Raw genomic sequence first — 21,452 nt, 5'->3', positions numbered from 1 at the left:
TAATAATAATAATAATAATAATAATAATAATAATAATAATAATAATAATAATAATATTTATACCCAACTATTCAGCCAAGGCTATCAGAGCGGCTTACAATGTGTGAATTAGCCATTTCCCTGCCCTCAAGCTTACAATCTAAAAAAAAACAAGACACAAAAGGAGAAAGGAATGACAGTAGGGAAGGGGGAAAGTCCCGCACATCAAGATGGTGGTCAGAAGGAGGGCTCTCTGTCTTTCCAGGTGAGGCCTCTTGTTGCTGGCTTGCCTCTCTCCCCCTCAAGATGGTGGTCGGAAGGAGGGTTCTTAAACCCTCTTAAACACTGGAAAGGGGGGGCATGCTTTTAACCCATTTAACCCATGTCAAAAAGATGCTGTTTTTTCTGTTTCTTTTGGGCTGAATTGATTTATTTTGAAATAAATCGATTCAGCCCAAATGGGAACCATGCAGATTCGAATCCGCTCCCTGTGACAGCTATCAGCTGCAATGACCATGGCTGCTGCTGCCACTTCCTTATTTCTTCTTTCCCCAGCCTTCTCCCTCCATCCACGGCCTTCTCCCTCCATCCCAGCATTCTCCCTCCGTATACAACCTTGCCTCTCCGTCCACAGCCTTTGTCTCCTCCTCCATGCCCCCCTGCCACAAGGGAGATTCTGGGTGCTGTAGACAGAAAAATGTTCTCCTTACAGCTGGTTGGGAATGGAGAGGCAAGTGATGGGAGAAGGCCATGGCCAAAGGGAAAAGGAGGAGGCGGAAGGTAGGGAGAGGAAGGAAGGAGGAAGGGGGGCATGGAGGAGGAGGAGGTGGTGGTGGTGGAGGAGGAGGGAATCGGCACATGGTGAGGGGGCATGGAGGAGGAGAAGGAGGAAGAGGAGGAAGGTAGGAAGAGGAAGGAAGGAAGAGGGAATTGGCATGCAGTGGGTAGCTTTTTCCCTGCAGCTGGCCCTGCTTCCATCCTCTTCCTACCTTCTTCCTCTTACTCCTTCTCTTCTTCCATGTCCTGTGTTTCTGATCCGAATTGATGAATTGGCTCAAACATAGTGTGAACCAGCTCTGCTGCTGAACTGATTTATCAATTCAGATTAGACACTGAATTATCTAGTAAGTGGGAATGAGGCCTCAGACTCCAGTAGCAGAGCTGGAAGGAATTTTTATATTTTAAATGGTCAGAAACAATCTTTCTTGCTTGCCACGAATCCCTGATGAGAAGAAACTTGGACTGACAAGAATTTTTACAGTTCAGAACTTATACCGCACAGAATTCACACTTTTTGGCAAAGAAAATATTTTTTTCAGCGGGGGGGACATGTGAACTTTGCCCCAAATACGTCTTGGCCTTAATAATCTTACAAAAAAAATTTTTTTTGCAATTTTCAAAAACTTTCTCAGAGCTGAAAGAGAATGGCTAAAATTGGCCTTATTCCCACTGTGGTTTAAACTGGATCGTGATTCGATACGATCTGGTTTAAACTACCATGGTTCCCACTTAATTTGAATCGCTGAAGCGATTTGGAAAGGGGAGCCATGGTTTTTGCCCATTTAACCCACCTCAAAAAGATGCTGATAAAATGGGGTGGTTTTTTGGGCTGAATTGATTTATTTAGAAATAAATTGATTCAGCCTAAGTGGGAACAAGGGCAGATTTTAATCCACCCTGGCAGCCCGGCTTCCCTGGCCTCTCTGCCCCCAGCCCAGCCTTTGCTCCTGACAGGGGGGGAGAGCTCCAATGACCCGGCCCATCACTGGCTTCTCCTGGCCCTGATGTCCCCAGCCCAGCCTCCTTACCCGTTTTCATGCAACCTCTTTCCATTCCCCGTGGCCAGGGAAGCCAGGAAGGAGGTCACAGAGAAGCTGGGGAATGAGAAGGAAGTTGCAAGGCTTCCCCAAATTCTCTATGACCTACTATCCTGGATTCCCCAGCCACAAGGAATGGAAGGAGGCCACAGGGAAACTGGCAAGGAGGCTGGGCCAGGAATGTCAGGGCCAGGAGAAAGCAGTGAAAGGAAGGGCCATTGCAGCTGCCCCCATCACCTCATTCCCTTCCCGATTCCTGAAACGATTCCTGAAACTGGAGCAAACACAGTGGGAACCATGATTTTTGCTGAACTAGTTTCAGGAATTGGTTCAGGAATCAGTTCTAAAGGTACAAGTGGGAATGAGGCCATTGCTTCTTTCAAGAATATTGGTGAAGAATTACATCCTGATGAAGTAGTAATATGTTCACAGCATTTGAAAATATTACTTTAAAAAAAAAAACAATAGCCAGAAAAGAAGAGCTGCAGGGCTCGGTTTTTGAATCCTTCCTTGAGAGAGAGAGAGAGAGTGTGTGTGTGTGTGTGTGCGCGCGCGTGCAGGCAGTATTCAACTTAATAGCTCAGTAAGATGAACATTCTGTGGTTATTTGTATTTTCCTGAAATTAGAACTGAATGTTGTTCAAATGGTTTAGTCTTCAATCCTATGATCCCTGGGAGAGTACTATAAGGTTCACAGGATGTATGGCTCTCCCTCTTCATGGAGGCAGTGGTCCATGGATGGAGAAGGAGGTCTGCCTGGTACTTGCTGCCACAGCTTTAGGTCATGCTGGCTGGCATTCTTCTAGGCACTATAGGCCAAAACTTCTGCAATAAATAGCTATGAATTAATGTGGCTCGTGGGTCACAGACAGCCCTACGGTCTTTTTTACACCCCCAAGTTCCTCCTATACACCATCTATTTTTTTCTTGACTTAGAAGTAAGAATTGCTGCTGTGTGATGCCTTTCAGGAGCAGTGACACTTCTCTGAACAAGGTGTGTCCTCTCTTATTGATGGAGAGAATCCATTTTTTTAGAACCAGAAGTGGTTTTTCCCTGAACCTTCCTGTCACTCTTGGGATCATGTGAAGGGACTAGTGCCAGAAAGTGTAAAATTAATTGATGGGTAGGGGGGAAATCTGGTGGAAGTAGTATGGGGAGGAAACTGGGGAGGAGAAATTGCTAGATCTCAACCCGGCTTAAATCACTGAAACATACATGCAGGGTGTGTGTGTGTTAATGTTAAATATGTCACCTCCAGGACTAGCAAGGTTCTTTTCCCTTTCTGCAAATGAAGAGGTGAGGGGGCTTTGGATTCTGAAAATCTAAATTCACTCCTTTTTTAATCTTGAACATAAAACAGCATAATGTAGTGGTTTGAGCACTGGATTACAACTCTGGAGAGCAGGGTTCAAATCCCTACTCGGCCATGGAAATATCAGAAAAATACAAATAACCACAGAGTGTTCCTCTTATCAAGCCATTGGGCTGAATACTGGCTGTATTTATTTGTTTTTTAAAAGGACAAAAATAAAATTCAAGGAAGGGGTCTGGATTCAAGGAACAAGTCCTACAGTTCTTTCTTTGTTTTCCCCTCCATATGTGCATGGATTGAGCACAGAACAAAAACATTTAAAAAGAGAAAGAATTCTCAAAAGAGAGCAACGGCTGGAAGGAATCTGTAACATGGCTTGAAATAACTGCTGAAGCATCGGAAATTGAGCTTTCCCTAGTGAGACTCTCTCCTACCTGAAGTAGCTTCATGTGACAATTTTCACTCTTTTGGTGACATTAAGAAGGTCACCCTCACCAGAAAGAACAAGAACCAATTGTTCCTTTACATCCTAGCTTGCAGTGCCTGAATTCAGCAGTGGGCTGGATAAGAATGAATAAACTGAATTTCAGTTGAGGCAAAATGGAGATGCATGGATGCCAGAATGTGGGAGAGGGGTATGAACCGTCACAAGGCTAGACTGGTCTCTCTGTGTGTATCTGTGTGTGCGTGTGTGAAGGAGCCTCTACTGAAATAACCAGGCACCATGGATCAGTACCACCAAGACTCATGTGTAGTTGAGTTGGCTGAGAACCTACCAATGAGAAGTATTCTCATTTATAGCCATCGCTGCTGTTGTTGTGTGCCCTCAAGTCATTCCTAATTATGGTGACACTGTTACATGGTTTTCTTAGCAGGATTTATTCAGAGGTGAGGTTGCCATTGTCTTTCTCTGAAGCTTAAAGAGAGTGACTTGCCCAAGGTTTCCATGACTCAATGGGGATTCAAGCCATGATCTCTCACAGTCCTAGACCAGCACTCAAACCACTACACCACACTGTCTCTTTTAGCCATCTTTTCAGTCAGTTAATATTCACTCTTGCATTCACTCTATTTCTTGACATATTACTTTTATGCTTTAAACAATTTTACAATATTTCATTTACTATTTTGTCATTGTCTTAAGCTGATAGTTATGTTATTATAGTTGTTTTTGTTGTTGTTGTCCACTGTATCCTATGTTTTTTACTGGTTTGTACTGTAATTACACAAAATTCATAATAACCTGTCTTTTCTTGTTGTATGCCTTCAAGTCATTTGCATCTTTTGGTGACTCTAAGACAAACCTATCATAGGGTTTTCTTGGCAACATTTCTTCAGAGGGAGGCTTGCCTTTGTCTTCCTACAAGGATGAGAGTGTGAGTTTTGCTAAAGGTCACCCAGTGGGTTTCTGTGGCTGAGCAGGGTTTGGAACCGTGTTCTCCAGAGCTGTAGCCCAGTGCAAACCACTAAACCACACTGGCTCTCAATGACCTGCCTGCCCACCTTAAAACAAGTTCCAGGGTCCCTATGCTGGTGGATGGTGATGGTCCTGTTGACAAGGATTTAGGGCAGAGGTAGGCAAATGCACCTGACATGCTGCATGTGGCCCTCGGAGCCCAAAATACTGGCTCCTGAAGCCCTTGACCTCCCTTTTATATTTTTAACATAAATTTTGGGATATTTTTTTTTTTGCCCCCAAACCAGTCACAAGCATCCCAAACTGTCCACAAATATGGCAATTTACTTCCCCCATGTTAAACTTTAAAGGAAATGCTGCCTCTGGCTAAGGTCATATCCCCCTTCCTGAAAGATCGAGTTGCCCCTTTGTAGTAACTTTGGATCCAGCTCTGGTCATCCATCACTTGTAGCTGATCCATAATCTCAGCGTTTTCCTGGACATTACCCTCTGTTGTGCATGCTGCAGTAAATGACTCAGCTTGGCTACTGTAATGGATTTTTGATTAGCCCACCTTGAAGACAATCTGGAAAATTCTGTTTTCATTGAATAATAGCTTCTGGGAACATGAGACACTGGTCCTTTGAATGCTCTGCTAGTTTACCACTTTGTCCTTAGGCTTTGCAAATTGGGCCTGGAATATCTAAGGAATCACATTGTCCGAGATATAAACTACTCCTAGATTTGGACATGCTACTTGTTGGGATTACAATCCCCAGAATCCCTCAGCCAGTAAAGCCAATGTCTATACTGTTTAGAAGATTCTGAGAACTATAAACCCACCCACCCCAACTTGAAGGTATACAACAACAACATATCCTATCTTCCTTTCAAATGAATTCAAGAACACATGCACATCTCTCAACCTGAATTAGGGCAAGATGAGACTGAGTGGCCCCAGGTCATTTGGCAAATTTCATGGCACAGTGGGGACCGGAATCTTGATTTACCAAATCTGACACTCAGTCTAACCACTACGACACCACAATAGCGAGTGCTTTTGATGTGATTATTTAATTTTTTATTTTTAAAAGCTTAATGGTATCATGTTTTATAATGTTTTAATTCTCTTGTAAACTACATTGAAGGAAAAGTACTGTATAAATTCAAATTATGTATATGTATAGCTACAGTATATAAAACCACCTCAACCAGTCCCCCTATCTCTGTCTTCATAGGTTCGTATTGAAAGGCTTTACTCCTGATGGCAGGGACCTCTCTGATAAAGAAACTAAGGCATTCTTGGCTGCGGGAGATAAAGATGGGGATGGCAAAATTGGTGTTGATGGTGAGTGTTCTGCCCTGGAGAGTTCAAACGTGGCTCAAAGAACTTACATTGAAAGAATTCCATAGAAAGCTTGACAATGCATTCAAATTGGATGTTTCCCTAAATGCATATTGGCACACATTAGAAGCTATAGAAGATTGTGTGTGTGTGTGTGTGTGTGTGTGTGTGTGTAAGGGTCTTCAGGGGGTGGAAAAAACTGTTGAAAAATCCTTGAAGAGTTCTTGATGGATGAGAAGCTTTGCAGTTCGGAACTTAGTCTGCACAAATTCGCATGTGGTTGTATTGCATAGGAAACAGTAACTTCTGCACATGAAAAAGCATTTTCTGCACAGAAAAGAATAATTTTCTACAAAGAAATATTATTTCCTGCACATAAAAAACTGTTCCTTGCACCATTTATTTTGTAATATAGCCTTATTCTGCACAAAATTCACACATGGTTGATTTTTTAATATATAGAAAACAGCATGATTTCTGCAGATATAGCCTTTTCTGTATAGAAAATAATATTTCTGTGTAAACATATTGGCCAAAATACTGTTTCACCTGATATACTCATTAAATATACTCATTTATTATTAAACATACATAAATATACTCAGTTATCTGATACATGATTCCAGCCACTGGTGTTTCTTGGTTTGTTTGTTTGCACATAATGCTGTTTTCTGTGCAAAGCAAGTATGTGTGAATTTTGTGTTGCATAAGTCCTGGTTTACGAATAGGCTTCAAAACCAGTGTAATTTTCAGTGGGAAGAAAATTGTTAAAATTACTTGTTAATTCCTCCAGAAAGAAACTTAGTGAAGAATTATATCCCTGGTGGCTTTAAATCACCTATTGACTTGTGGTGACCCTATGAATTTCACAGGGTTGTCTTAGGCAAGGAATACTCAAGATTGTTTGGCATTGTCTTCCTCTGAAATTTTAACCTGCAGTACCTGGTATTCCTTGATGGTTCCCTTTCTAGGTACTAACAAGGCCTGACCCTACTTAATTTCCATGATCAGATGGGATTTGATGCTTTCATAGTGATTTAATGTCAATTGAGATCTTTGGCCACAGTACAGAAAATAAATATTTTAAAAAGTCATTAGCCAAACAAGGGTACAATGGCTTTTCTCAGATCCAGGCATCTCATCCCAGAGGAGGATGCCTATTGTATATCTCAGCATCAGCTTCATCAGATTAGAGACAAGTCATTCTGGTCCATCATCTCATTGGATATGAGTGAAACAGGTAGTTTCAGTGCAAAGAGACAGCAGAATGACCCATCTTTAGAAAAGACTGAATCTCTGGAACAACCTTTCCTTTGAGCCTACATCCTTTCAACCAGAGGTATTATTCTTGTCCAGTAACCACCCTCTTTCATGAAGCTTGCCTCCCTTTCATTCAAGAATGTAGTCCATGTTGGCATGCCAGGAACAGAAGTTGCTGGCATTTGTCCTAGAGCCAGCACTTCAGTTGTGCTTTTGGCCATGGGGACAAGGGATACATGTCATGAATTGATTTAGCATCTTTTCAAAGCATAGAGAGACTGAAACTAGTCCAAGAAGAGGGCAGACATCCATCAAAGATGCCCTTCAAAAGATATATTAAGCAAGTCAATAGAAATAAGTCTAGATGGCCTCTAGATTTACAGTGCAATGAGAAAATGAGAAAAGCAAATGGCAGAATTATTTATGTATATAGCACCATCAAATCTTCATGGTGTACAAAAATAAAACAAACAGCCTTGCCAAAGGTGTACAATCTAAACTAATCTAATCTAAAAAGTAGTAATAAGTGTCCATATCAAATACTTCTGTTGGCAATCAATATTTGTAACACTTCTCAAATTGCTTTGACAATCAGATGCCAAAGATCTGAAAATTTAAAAATGCTAAAGTCTCATGCAAAGCTTTCCTGTGAAAATTGCTCCAGAAACTAAATCCAGTAAACTCAGTACAGATGTTTCTTGAACAAGAAACGAATGTCATTTTTAACAACACCCACCCACATTTCCATTGGATTTCTATGTACACATGAGGTATTACACAGGGCTAATGGAGGCTTATTCTTTCAAATGTTTGCTTTTATGCATATCTGGATTATACTGAATTTTCTAAAAGTCTCAGTTATAGAATCATAGAATCACAGTTGGAAGAGATCACAAGGGCCATCCAGACTATCCCCTCCCAAGCAGTAAAATACAGTCAAAGCACTCCCAACCAAAGAAGAAAACTCCACCACACCCTAAGGCAGCATATTTAGCTCTTACCATCAAAAGGTTCTTCCTAATGTTTAAGTGGAATCTCTTTTCTAGTAGAGTGGAACTATTATTTCCCCTGATCTAGACACTATACAGTGCGCCCTTCTTTTACACGGGGGATCCATTCCGGACCACCCCCCACATAAAAGAAATATGGGCCTTCATATCCCAATCCTACCTTCCAATCCTGCCCCCCACCAAAAATTATTTTGTGTTAATAAGTGATTTCCTATAAACTTCCAGGAGTTTTCCATTAAAGTTTTTCATTAAAACAAGGTGCAGGTCCCCACCAAACCTCAAAATGAAACTGTAAGTGGTTTTCCAGCCACTTTGGAGTATATATTTTGGGTCATCCTCAAGCCTTGTACAATTTGCAGTGGGTCTTGGTGAGGTAGAGAATTGGCTGATGTACCCTCTGTACATCCCTGCATTACACCATGCTTAGACAGAAAGATATCAAGTTATCAAGGTGCTGTACATAATCACAATAACCCTGTGAGGTAGATTAGATGAGGGAAAGTGACTGGCTCAAAGTCATTCAGTCTTATGGCTCAGCAGGGACTGGAATCTGCATCTCACCAATTGTAGCTGTTCTTGTGTGCCTTCAAGTCATTACTGATTTATGGTGACTCTAAGGAGAGCCTATCATATGGTTTTCCTGGCAAGATTTTTTCAGAGGGGGTTTGCCATTGCCTTTCTATGAGGCTGAGAGCATGTGATTTGCCTAAAGTCACGCAGTAGGTTTCCATGGCTAAGTACAGATTTGAATCGCAGTATCCCAGAGTCATAGTCCAACAGTCAAAACAATACAGCTTGCTGGCTCTCCCAATCTTATGCTCTCTTGTTGTTGGCTCTCTTATATTACACTGACAGAACTTCCATCCTGATCATGAGCGATACGTTGCTTGAGAAAGAACTTGTAGATGGCAAAGATCCCAAAGCAGTGAAGAAGCCATCCACTTTACTCTTTCTTCTAATATTCCAGTCTTTCAGAACTGTGATACTCAGTGTGGGCGTGGCTCCAAGGCCCGCCGTGGGCACCCCCGGTGGGGTAGACTCCATTTACTCTCAAGTAGCCACTCAAGACACGCTTACAGTCCCAAATGATGCTTGAAACAGAAACCAAACTTTATTAACTTTCGTGCCTTCGGGAGAACTTCCAAGATAACCAAAACAAAAGGATGCCAACAAAAGGTAGTCCTTTACACCCCGTTACTTCACTGGGGTAGACTCCTTGCCAGGAAGCGTCTACAGGTACGAGGCCGAGCTGTGGCGATAATCTTCAGCGAGGATTCTCCCTCTCCTCCAGGTCCAGGGCTGACGCGGGGGCCCAGTAGTCTTCGGTGTTCCCTCCCGCCCACCAGCTCTCCTCACCTCCTCTCGCTCCCTCTTTCCTGCCCTATTTCCGGGTTCCAGGGCTGTGCACGTGTCCCTTCCCTTCTCCGTGGACAGGCTGGGGGCGTTGCAAGGACTGGCCCACTCTAACTCGGGTCCCTGGGGCCCACCTTCGCGGACTGACTTCTCTCCTTCTGAAAGGGTGTATTCCTCAGCTTTCCTTTCCGTTCCTCTCCCCGCACGAATCTTCCGCCAAATCTCCGCCCCCCTTGCGCCTCTCCCTTCCTCTTATTAAACCTCCAGCCGTCCCTCCCCGCCCCCCCCCAGGTGGGGTCTCTGATTCCTCTCTCGATTCAGCTGTTCTTCCTCCTTTCCCAGCCTGTCTTCCCTCTCCCCTGGGTCTGAAGTCCCCTCTTCCCTTTCTCTTTACATGACCCCTGTCAAGGGGTTGACGGGCCGATCAAGCATCCACGGCCCTGTCGGGAGAAGAAATCGGCGTTAGCGGTGTTTGAACCTTCCCGAGGAATATTTGGAAAGCAACGGCTGTAGCGCCAAATACCACCGCCATCAATCACGGATTAGCCTCCTTCTAGATAATAGCCACTGTTAAAGGCATGATCCGTGACCATGTCAAACGGAGCCCCCCAAAGATAATACTTGAGAGACTCTATGGCCCATTTAGCGCCAAAGCTTCTCTTTCTATCGCGCATATTTTGTTTCGCCGGAGACAGTTTACGCGCTTAGATAGAGAATGGGATGTTCCCCGTCCTCTGCCTCCTGGGCTAACACAGCCCCCAAGCCCCGTTCCGAGGCGTCCGTATAAACAATAAAAGGTTTGCAGAAGTCTGGGGTTCGCAACACTGGGTAACTGCAAGGCTTTTTTAAGCTGCACAAAGCCTATCCTCCCTTGGCCCCCACCGGACCCTCCTAGGGCAGGATTTTTTTGTCAGATCAGTCAGCGGCGCCACTAGGCCAGCAAAATTAGGGTGAACCTCCGGTAATAACGGCTAATCCCAAAATTGCCGAACCTGCTTTTCGTTTCCGGCCTAATCCTATTCTGTTCTTACCTCTTTGTCATCCAAGGGCTTGATCCGTCCCCACCTACCCAATGTCCTAAAATACTTTCTTCAGCACAAGCTATTGCACATTTTCCCGGGTTTCTGTTAAACCCGCCCTCCGCAAGCCGCGACAACACTTTGTTTAAATGACTCAAATGTTCCTCCCATGACGCACTAATAAAATAATGTCGTCAATTAAGCGCTGCACAGTGTGATAATTGCCTGAGTACCTGATCCATAAGCCTTTGGAAAGTGGCTGCCGCCCCATGTAAACCAAATGGCATTCGTACGAAATGGTACACACCCAGTGGGCAAAAAGCTGTCTTCTCCCATCCTCCTCACGGTAATCAATTTGCCAATAACCTTGGTGAGATCTAGGGTGACAAAAATTTAGCCTGCCCTAATCTCTCTAATAACTCCTTTGCTCCCGGCATGGGATAGGCACTCAAATTGCGATCTGCATTCAATTTCCTAAATCAATACCAAACCGTACCGTCCCATCTGGTTTGGGAACCAGAACCGGTAAGCTTCTCCATGGCTCCTGGACTTCTCAATCACTCCTAACTGTAACATTTTCTCTACTTCTCCATTAATTACTTCCTGCAACCGCCAGGGCCAAGGTAAGAGGTACCCTTACTATTTCCCCTTGTTTGGTAATATGCGATGTTTAATAATTCCCGTCCGTCCTGGAACCGAAGAAATACATTATTATATGCATCTGTAATTCTCTCACCTGCTGTTGTTGTTGTGGGCTCAGGGAGTCATCACGGGTAACTCCTGATGAGCACAGCGTCCTCCCACCCGGCACCTAGATCCTCGTGGCTCTGAACCTTCCTCCTCTGCCTCCTCAGCCCACAAGGCCTCTCTTTTCTCTCCATGCCTTAAGGAGATTGACATGAATATTTGCTTCGTGCTCTGGGGCCCCCAACTGGATTTCATAATCTACTGGTCCCACCTGGCGTACCACCTCAAAAGGCCCTGCCATTGGGCAAACCATTTATTAGTAGGAGCCGGTAAAAAAACTAGAACTCTCTGTCCTGCTATGAATTTTCTTTCCCGAACTCTCTCCTATCAAAGTTTCTTTTTGAGTTTGTTGAGCTTCCTTCAGATTTTCCCTGGCTATCTCTTGAATCCCTTGCGGATGTTTTCTCATTTGTAAAACTTGAGTCAACGCTGGCATCCTGTAGTCCTTCCTGTTCTCCTTCCTCCTTTACTAAATCCAACACCCCCCTTGGGTGCCGCCCATAACTAACTCAAACGGCGAAAATCCCAGGGAGTCCTGAGGCACTTCTCGGAAAGCAAATATAGGGGCTCCTACAACTGGTGCCCTGTCGAGGATGGGATTCCGCAAACTTCTTTAGCATTGACTTTGGGTCCTGTTAAACGTTCCCCCATCCCTTGGCCTGTGGGTGGTACACTGACGCCGTTAGGGTTTTCCCTAATAATTCCCACATTTTACCCATCGCTTTACTTACAAGTTAGTTCCTTGATCCGTAAGGATCTCCCTTGGGAATCCTACCCGTGAAAAACTAACAGTAGTTCTTGGGCTACTCGGTTGGCATGCACTAGAACGCAATGCTACAGCTTCTGGGTATCTGGTGGCACAATCAACCACCACTAGAATGTAACGATGCCCTGCTGCCGAAGGGGCCAAAGGCCCTACCCTATCCATAGCTATTCTAGAAAAAGGTTCGTCCACTACACGGCATAGGAATTAGCTTGCCCCCCAGTGGCGGCCTTCCCTGATGCAATTGGCACTCAGGCATGAGAGACAGAACCGTCGTACATCGGCATATACCCCTGGCCAAAAGAAACGCTGGGTTATCCGGGCTAAAGTTTTATCTGTGGCTAAATGTCCTCCCAAGGGCCCCTCATGCCCCAACCTAACACCTCCCTCCTTAAAGCCAAAGGAATTACCAATTGGTCTGGACCCCGGTCCTCGTTACTCTAGGGGCCGCCTATAAAGCAATCGTTTTTTCTATGAAGATGGGCCCTTCCCTCTTTCCTCCGCTTGGTCTAAGGGCACCGCGTTCCTAAGGCTTCGCGTAATGTTACATCTTCTTGTTGCCACTGGGCTACCTGTCCCCTTCGGATGCCTGTCAGTTCCCACCTGTTCTCACCACCGCCGGGTTTGCTTGTAATACTTCCTCCTTAGCAAGCCCCGCCATCCGCCGTCTCTCCCCAACGGACTGGCCACTTCAGGGTGGGCACGACCCCCACTTCCCTTTTTAGCACCTGCCCCTTTACTTCGATTTCCACTGGTACCACTGTTATACTCCTTATATCTCCATGCACACATCTTACACTCACTCTCCGGCCCTCCTGCCCTGTGGGGTTCTCTCGTATCAGGGTATGGCTACAACCCGAATCCACCATAGCCCCTACTCTTTTCCCTCCAACCAACAGAACAACCTGAGCATCCCTCTCACTGACACCTACCTGCGCTGCTTCCCAGGTATCGCCCAGGAGCATTCCATCTAGGACAGTCTCGTCTCATGTGGCCCTCCAGGCCGCAGGAAAAAACAGGTCAAAGGCTTTTGCACCTTTCCCTAAGGCAGGAGACAAGGCGGGTTTACTTAGTCCTTCCCCTCCTCGAACTCCTTCTTGTCTTCATGAGATTCCGCCCCGAGGCCCTTTGTTTTTAGCCCGATGTCAGGGGTGGACGCATCCCCTTCGTCCCGGCGCCTTCCCCTGGCCTCCTACCCCCGCCTAAAGTCGCTCTCTTCCGCCGTGGCGAATGCTTCCATTAATAGCATAGCCTCGTCCAGAACTTGGGGTCGATGACATCTAACCCAGTTGCGCGCGGTGAGGAGCGCCATTACATACTGTTCAATCATTATCTGCTCAGCACCTCAGTAGCAGAGCGTTAGCAGGCTTTAACCAACGAAGGGCATTTGCCTTCACCTTCTGCCCTAGAGTGCGTGGTGCAAGCCCGGGGCCCAGCGTAGCTCCCTTAGTCTTCTTCTATAAGTGTCCTCCGAAATATTTAAAGTTGCAGGATCACTTCTTTGACCCTTCGTAGTCTTTAGCATCTGACGGAGGAAGTGTATCCACGGCTTCCTGAGCAGGGCCCGTCAGGCAAGGGCGAGTAGCAAGGCCCAGTGGTCCGAGGCCCACTTGGCTGCTGTAGCTATGCGCTCGAAGGTGTTGATAAAAGCCTCGCGTCATCCTGGGGCCCCATTTTTGTCAACTTCCAGGGATTAGTCTCGCCCAAGACCCGGCACCTGCGTGGGGCAGCCCGTCCCCTTGGGGCCCGTAACATTTCTGCAATTTGGCCTATCATTCGAGTTTGGGCCGCTTGCTGAGCAGCGTACAATTGGTCCATTTGCAACTGATGAGCGATACTTGCTGTAACATAACTCTTTGTTGCTCAGTGAACCACATCATCCAGTTATCCAGAGCCGCAGGTCCAGCCCCGCCCCAAGGGGCGTGCCCGCCATTCTCCACCAGTGTGGGCAGCTCCAAGGCCCGCCGTGGGCACCCCCGGGGTGACTCCATTTACTCTCAAGTAGCCACTCAAAGACACCGCTTACGTCCCACATGTGCTTGAAACAGAAACCAACTCTATTAACTTTCGTGCCTTCGGGAGAACTTCCAGAATAACCAAAACAAAAGGATGCCAACAAAAGGTAGTCCTTCTACACCCAGTTACTTCACTGGGGTAGACTCCTTAGCCAGGAGCGTCTACAGGGTACGAGGCCGAGCTGGGCGATAATCTTCAGCCGAGGATTCTCCCTCTCCTCCAGGTCCAGGGCTGACGCAGGGCCCCAGTAGTCTTCGTGTTCCTCACCGCCACCAGCTCTCCTCACCTCCTCTCGTCCCTCTCTTTCCTGCCCTATTTCCGGGTTCCAGGGCTGTGCACGTGTCCCTTCCCTTCTCCGTGGACAGGCTGGGTGCGTTGCAAGGACTGGCCCCACTCTAACTCGGGTCCCTGGGGCGCCACCTTCGCGGACTGACTTCTCTCCTTCTGAAAGGGTGTATTCCTCAGCTTTCCCTTCTCCGTTCCTCTCCCCGCGCCCGAATCTTCCGCCAAATCTCCGCCCCCCCTTGCGCCTCTCCCTTCCTCCTTATTAAACCTCCAGCCGTCCCTCCCCGCCCCCCAAGGTGGGGTCTCTGATTCCTCTCTCGATTCCAGCTGTTCTTCCTCCTTTCCCAGCCTGTCTTCCCTCTCCCCTGGGTCCTGAAGCTCCCCTCTCGCCCGCTCAACCCGACCCTCTTCCCTCTTCTCTTTACACTCAGTTTTTGAAAGTGTCTGGTGTGCTATGCCATGTAACAAAACCACTGTCAGCAAAGTATCATGTCAAGATTTGAACATGGTTGTTTTTAGCTGTTGGATGGGACATCAGATAATACAATGCAACAAAGTGGGAATGGTCTGAAGCAGAGTTAAACAATCTTGTGTCCAACAGATATTTAGACTAAACAATTCACAATCTTTGACCACAGGCTGGATTGTATAGGATTTGTAGTGCAAAACTTTCGGGAGTGCGTGTAAGATTGCCTACCTAAATTGGGTTGTCCCAGGATAGCAACTATTCTCTTACTAATTTTTAAAAACAGTCTCTGAGGTGTCAGCCATAAAGTATTGACTTCTCTAGTGCAGGGGTGGGCAACTGGGGCCATGTCAATGTTTTTGGACTGCAATTCCTGTATCAGTTTATTACAGCTTAGGATTTATGGATTTACGGAAATATTCACAACTTGCTATTCCACTCCCACAACTGTATAAATATGCTTTATACCTGAGGCTTTAATATTACTCTGTAGTGCATCTGAAGAAGTAAATTTATACCCATGAAAGCTCATGCTAAAATGAGTGCATGCTAAAATAAAATCCGGTTACTCTTAAAGGTGCTGCTACATTCCTTCCCCCCTCTTCTTCCATTCCTCCTTTTTATTCTCATCTCTGTCTCTCTTCCAGAATTCACAACCATGGTGGCTGAATCATAAAGGCGTCGACCAATCCAAACCCTTTGTTCACCCTTCACCGCCTGATTCCAACTGTTTTCTGCTGACCTCCTTGGTTCTTCTTCTATTTATTTATGTTGTTTTATACTCCAACTCTGTTCTCTGCAGCCCTGCAACTCTGTAATTGTGCTGAAAGATACTGTTAAAATAATAAAGGTCACATCAATCTGGGCTCCACTCTCTGCCTTTTTAATTTGCCCCATTTTATTGTGATTTGAAAGGGGGGTGGAAAGGAAGGGAAAACCAGGGTGGGGTTAGGGGTATATTCCTTTGGCCTGTTAGGTTACCCCTTTTTCTGCAACAAAGGGCATTGTAAGGACAGAAACATTTAGCAAAATTACTTCAGCAGAAATATGGGAATGGTAAATAATTTAATCTCATCTTGCTGCTTTGTGGCAAGACTGATTTTGTTGTCCTAAAAGTCTTCTGGATTAAATGAAACATGCATGCACAGACACTCTCACACACGCAACATATCTCTAGTGATAAGAACCACACAACTTCATTTGGTAGCCGAGTCCTTTGATTAAATATTTGAAGCTGCAAACTATCTTAATGGCTCACCTCACATTACTTTTTCTGGTGAAATATTGTTGAAAAATCTTTCACTATCTTGAAGAAATCCAGATGATTAGAGAATAAATAGTTTCGCTGAGGCCGCTGATGAATTATTTTCATGCCCCTGCCTTATGAAAATATTGCTTTGTTCTTTTAATCCTTGACAACAGGCTGCATTTGCATTTTAGATCTGATCCAACACAGTGGTTGCTTCTCAAATTTCAAAGGTGCCTCTTAGATCCTAGTGGAAGTTTACTACTCTTCTGCAGTGTAAAAAATCAAAATAAGAACAAAATAAAACTCAGGGGAGGGGATTAAATAAATTTTGCAGCTGTGCAAATGCTCCATCAAACACCACATTATTCAAGTGAAAGACAAAGCATGCTTTTCTCATTTATTAGCACTCTGTATAATGGCAGTTTTTTTATAGGAGTGACTAGTTTTTACCTATCATACAGTGATAATTCATTTGTTAGACTACCTTATTGACAAAGCTATTTATATATTCCCATTGCTTCATCGGACTTTCAGAAGTGATTCATGGCTTCCTGGTTCCAGTATGTATGAATCCACCCCATATTTTAGTCTTAACTCTAATGGAGATATCCACAGTACTAAACCAGATGCCATACAGTTTCACCACCTTCAATAATTCATTTAAAATCTAGACAAAAACTTGGACAATATTTGCCACCCTTGTGACGTGGAAGCCATCAGTTGCGGATGCTGACCTCTGCAGTTGGTACATCCCAAACACTGAAATATTTGTAGGTCCAGAACAATCCTTGAATCCTTGTAAAACTTCAACAAGGGGTTTTGCAGCTTGTAAAATCTAGTTTTTTCAGATGGCAGTTCCCAGACCCCACACTGGTTGGGGATTCTGAGAGTGGTCCTCCAAGAAGGTACATTTTTGAAGGTTGTGGATTTTCCATGTTGTTACAAATTACAGTGTTCTGCCTCCAATACATAATAGGTCTCTATCTCCTACTGTCCCCCAACTATATACCTATCAGCTTTCCAACTACATATCCAGTATTTTGCCCTGCTGCACATTTTGTGGACTATTGTATACCTTTAAACACAACTGCCAAAAGCGTACCATACATACTTGACTGTAAGTCAACCCCATGTATAACTTGAGGACATGTTTGGGGGTCAAAATTATAGATTTTGATATGACCCATGGATAAAACCTATAGTATATAACAAAGGATGTAAAGGATGAAGCAAAGGAAAGTGATATCAAAGAACTTACAAAATTTTAACAGGCATAACTGTGCTCACACTAAAGGATGGGTGGATGAGGAAGGAACATGGTAAACGATGGCTGTGCAATGTGTCAGGGAGACAGCTAGGCATAGGTGGGGCTAAGAAAATGCATACATGTCAAAAGGATGAAGACAAAGCAAGGAAGTGGTGTCTATGGCCCTGTGCAGACTGGCCATTAAGGCCAGCCTGGGGGCGGAGTCGGGGCATGGCATCCACATGGTGCATGCCCTGACTCTGCCCCCAGGGTGCCATGATACTGTGTGCCACTCCACACGGATGCTCCTCTGGCACTGCATCCACATGATGCAGCACCAAAGGAGCACCTTAAAGCTGTTGCACCACTGCTATTGTGCCCTTTGCAGGGTGCAAAAAGGAGCCATTTTTGAGACTCCTTTTTGTGCCATGGAAAGGCCAGATCAGGGTCACTGCATGCGGTTGCTGCAGCCCCCATCCAGCGCAGCTGAAGGTGACTGCAGGCCGCCCCTTAGGGGTGATCTGTACAGACTCTCAGGAGTAACTTTAATGTGATAACTTTGCCTGATTTGACTGAGAAAAGCTGACAAACATACACATATGTCTTATCCAAATCCTTCAAATACCAATTCCTCTCAGTGCTCTTTTGATGTCAAAGAACTGCCACCATCACCATTTTCCTGCCCAGATATACAAAAAGGTCAGAAGCAGTGTGGCAGAGAGAGTAAAAGGGGTCAGAACCCTCTTTTAGCTGTTCTCAGAATGCACTAAGCTCTCACCTTTCGCCACTCTACTCAGTGAAGGAGATGGTACCTTTTTGATATATTTGTCCATGTATAAGTCAACCCAGATTTTTGGATCAATTTTTGACTAAAATTTCTAGACTTATACATGAGTTTATACAATAAGTCCTGTTGTCAAAAACAGAAAGTGGAGTTATTTTCTTCAGGTTCATCTTCCATGATGAAGACTCAGAGGTCCTGGAGAAATAAGCTGGTATCTACAGCTCCACTATCTCACCAACTATTCAGAACTGATCATTAGAAGGCAAGGTTTTAGCCAGTTCCATCAAACCAGTACTGTCACTACAAGGAACAAGTTTTTTTTTTAATCAAGCTTATGGATCTCAATTGCACATTCATGACCAATCTCCAAAATATTTCAATATCTGAAAAAAGAATTCTGCTCCCCCCTCGCAAGATAATAATAAGATTGCAGCTATGCTTAGGGAAGCAAAGCAGGATGGCAAATAATCCCTGTTCCAAGCTTTCAACATTGTATATCAGTGGCTCCACTACATTACTGAGCACACATGTACCAAATTAGTTGAACATATCAGCATGCTAAAGAGTTGCCAATGCCCACAGCTTTCCTACCGCAAGCACAAAAAAGAGAGGATTACTGTGCCCCTTGACAGTTGCATTGAAAAAGGCATAGTACAAGCAACAAATGAGAGCCAGCATGGCATGATGGTTTGAGTCTTGGACTATGACTGGAGACTAGGTTAGATTCTCAGCCCAGCCATGAAACCCATTGGATGAACTTGGGCAATATACATGCTCTCACCTCCTCTGAACATATCTTGTCAAGAAAACCCTGTGATAGGGCCCTCCCTTAGGGCTGCCATAAGTTGGAAACAGCTTGAAGGCACACAGCACACAAGCTAGAAATGAATTATTAAAGGCAAAGGAGCCCTGTCTATCTTGTTTTCCATCTGGATGCTGTACTCCCATTAACATCCTATGACACTCCAGTCTCACCTCTGACTTTCAAGGTATTGCCATTTTGGATCCACTCCCTTCCTGCTACTGCAGGAAGAATTATTGCAAGAATTCTTCAAATTTTAAAAATTCAGCTGCTTCACACCAACAGCACTCTTCCCGTCATGCCACTGAGGTTGACAACATTGGTCATACTGGTCGTACACTGGTAGAGCAAGGCAACTGCTTCAGACAGAACTGTGTTATCATGACCTGTTCTGATCTCCAAAACTGGTCTAGTGTGGTGGAGGATGCTATACCATTACCAGAATTAAAACAAAATACAACTGAAAACCCAATCAGTTTCTGTATGTGGAGTGACGGAAGCAGCACCATCTTGGTTTTTGTTTCAGACAGCAAGACAGCCCCATCACCTCAGACACACACCAAAGATTCAAGCAGTACAAGCAGAAGATCAAGGCTCATCAAACCCACCCACTACTACCCAAAATGTGTGTGGTGTTTTTGTTGTGTGCCTTCAAGTTATTTCTGACATATGGTAACCTTAAGGTGAATCTGTTATGCCCTCTGTGAATTATTGGTTTGATGCACTGGGTAGGGAAACCCTAAAGAAGGGGCTGTTCTTCTTGGGTGAGTTCAGAAAGAGAGGAAGAGCTGTTGTTGCCAGTGATGAGAGGATTAGGCCCTTTTCATTTTGAACAAAGAAGCAAGATTTTAAATTGTGTATTTAGGAGGAGACAAAGGAGTGCTTTATAGAGGAATTTTTGTTATGCATTTGCACTTATATTGCATGCCTTTAGAGATTTAAGATTGTATCCAAAAATTGCAATACTGTTGAGCAGCACATGCAGAGGATTCTTGTAACCAACTCCTGCACCAGCAGCTCATTTGATGCATGGGACTTTGGGGAAATGTATATGTGTCATATTTATTATACAGTTTGTTGTATTATTATTAAATATGTGTGTGTGTTGTGTGCCTTCCAGTCATTTCTGATTTATGGCAACCCATAGGTGAACTTATCATGGGGTTTTCTTAGCAAGATTTGTTCAGAGGCGGTGTGCCACTGCCTTTCCATTAGGCTGAGAGCACATAACTTGCCCAAGGTCACCCAGTGGGTTTCATGGCTGAGCACGGAAGTGAATCCTGGTTTCCTACTATGCCCCCATCTCTCTCTCTCTCTCTCTCTCTCTCTCTCTCTCTATATATATATATATATATATATATATGGGCTTAAACTGTAACTGTGTTTGCAATGTTCAGTTACAGTTAGTCCCACAGAACCCAGAAAGAAGTACTGTACACTATCAGGAAGTTTTCTTAGCAAGATTTGTTCTGAGGCAGGCTACCATTGTCATCCTCTGAGGCCGAGAGAACATGACTTGTCCAAGGTCACCCAGTGGTTTTCCTTGGTTGAGTGGAGATTCACAGGAAGAACCATAGTCCAACACTCATGCCACTACACCATGTTAGTTCCCCAGAACTATGTAGCATGTATACATTGTAATATACATTCATCATGCCCTAGTAACTGTCAAAAAAAGAAATAGAGCTTGAAAATATTCAAAACAATTCTAAAAAGCAAAGCTTGATTTTGCCATTTTATTTAAGAGACACCATTTTACTATGCTGTTGTATTTAATGGGACTTAAATATCCACAGATTTTAGTATCCATGGACAGTTTTGGAACCAAACCTGAGAGGATAACAAGGGCACACTGTACAGTGGTATTCTATCCTATGTATGCCTGTACAGAAACAAGTTTTGTGGAGTTTAATGGACCTGATCCCCAAATAAGTGTAAATAGGGTCACAGTTTCAGATCATATTTCTTAACAGTGTTTTTTCTCAGCAGCCACTGACCTCCTGTGGCAGCAAGGCACAATTACATTTTTAAGAAGCAGAGTTATAGGAAGACAAACTGCTATGTTTGTAGACAGAATATTAACCAACCTCTGATAAGTCTATAGACTGTCATCCTCTGTCTTCTTCATAGAAATAAAAAGGCTGTTTCTGAGTGAAGTTCAGCTGAGCAGATCACTTCCAACTCCACAATAGCACACCATTTACCTTCGTCCTTCGTCCTTCTTATTCTGCCCTGGAGGTATCAAAAAGTGCTGACATCTACTGAATCATCATACTAATGTTTGCTCTAAGCCCAACATCATCAATCACAACTAGCAATAAGTTTTGAGCAGAGGCGGTAGAGAGGAAGATACTTTCCCCATTTTGCTATCTGCGTAACAGTAATACATACTACAAATGGGACACTGAGGCATATTTTAAAAGTGGATGGGAATTGTGCTGCCCTCCACATGGTGTTGGACAGCAACTCCCATCAGATCTAATGAAAACAGGGAACAGTTAAGGATGCTGGGATGTGTCATCCAACATCATCTGAAGGTGCACAATTTTCACCTCTGATGTTAAGAAAAGCAAAACTCGGGGGGGGGGGGGTTTCTTACTGA

The 21,452-nt window shown here is 44.4% G+C and overlaps 1 protein-coding gene across 1 annotated transcript in view; it reads left to right on the top strand.

Moving 5' to 3' along the window:
* Positions 1-15,634, top strand: part of PVALB (parvalbumin) — a 39,828-nt gene extending 24,194 nt beyond the window's left edge. The window contains exons 4-5 of the mRNA XM_042466579.1: positions 5,744-5,853; positions 15,417-15,634. Of these exons, the coding sequence (XP_042322513.1) occupies positions 5,744-5,853; positions 15,417-15,445 (139 nt within the window). The 3' untranslated portion in view covers positions 15,446-15,634. The remainder of the gene's footprint in view (positions 1-5,743; positions 5,854-15,416) is intronic.
* Positions 15,635-21,452: the final 5,818 nt, after the last annotated feature.

This window comes from Sceloporus undulatus, chromosome 5 (assembly GCF_019175285.1).
Source record: "Sceloporus undulatus isolate JIND9_A2432 ecotype Alabama chromosome 5, SceUnd_v1.1, whole genome shotgun sequence".
NCBI lineage: Eukaryota > Metazoa > Chordata > Lepidosauria > Squamata > Phrynosomatidae > Sceloporus > Sceloporus undulatus.
Note: the sequence above shows the minus strand (reverse complement) of the source record. Positions and strands in the feature narration are given on the sequence as shown.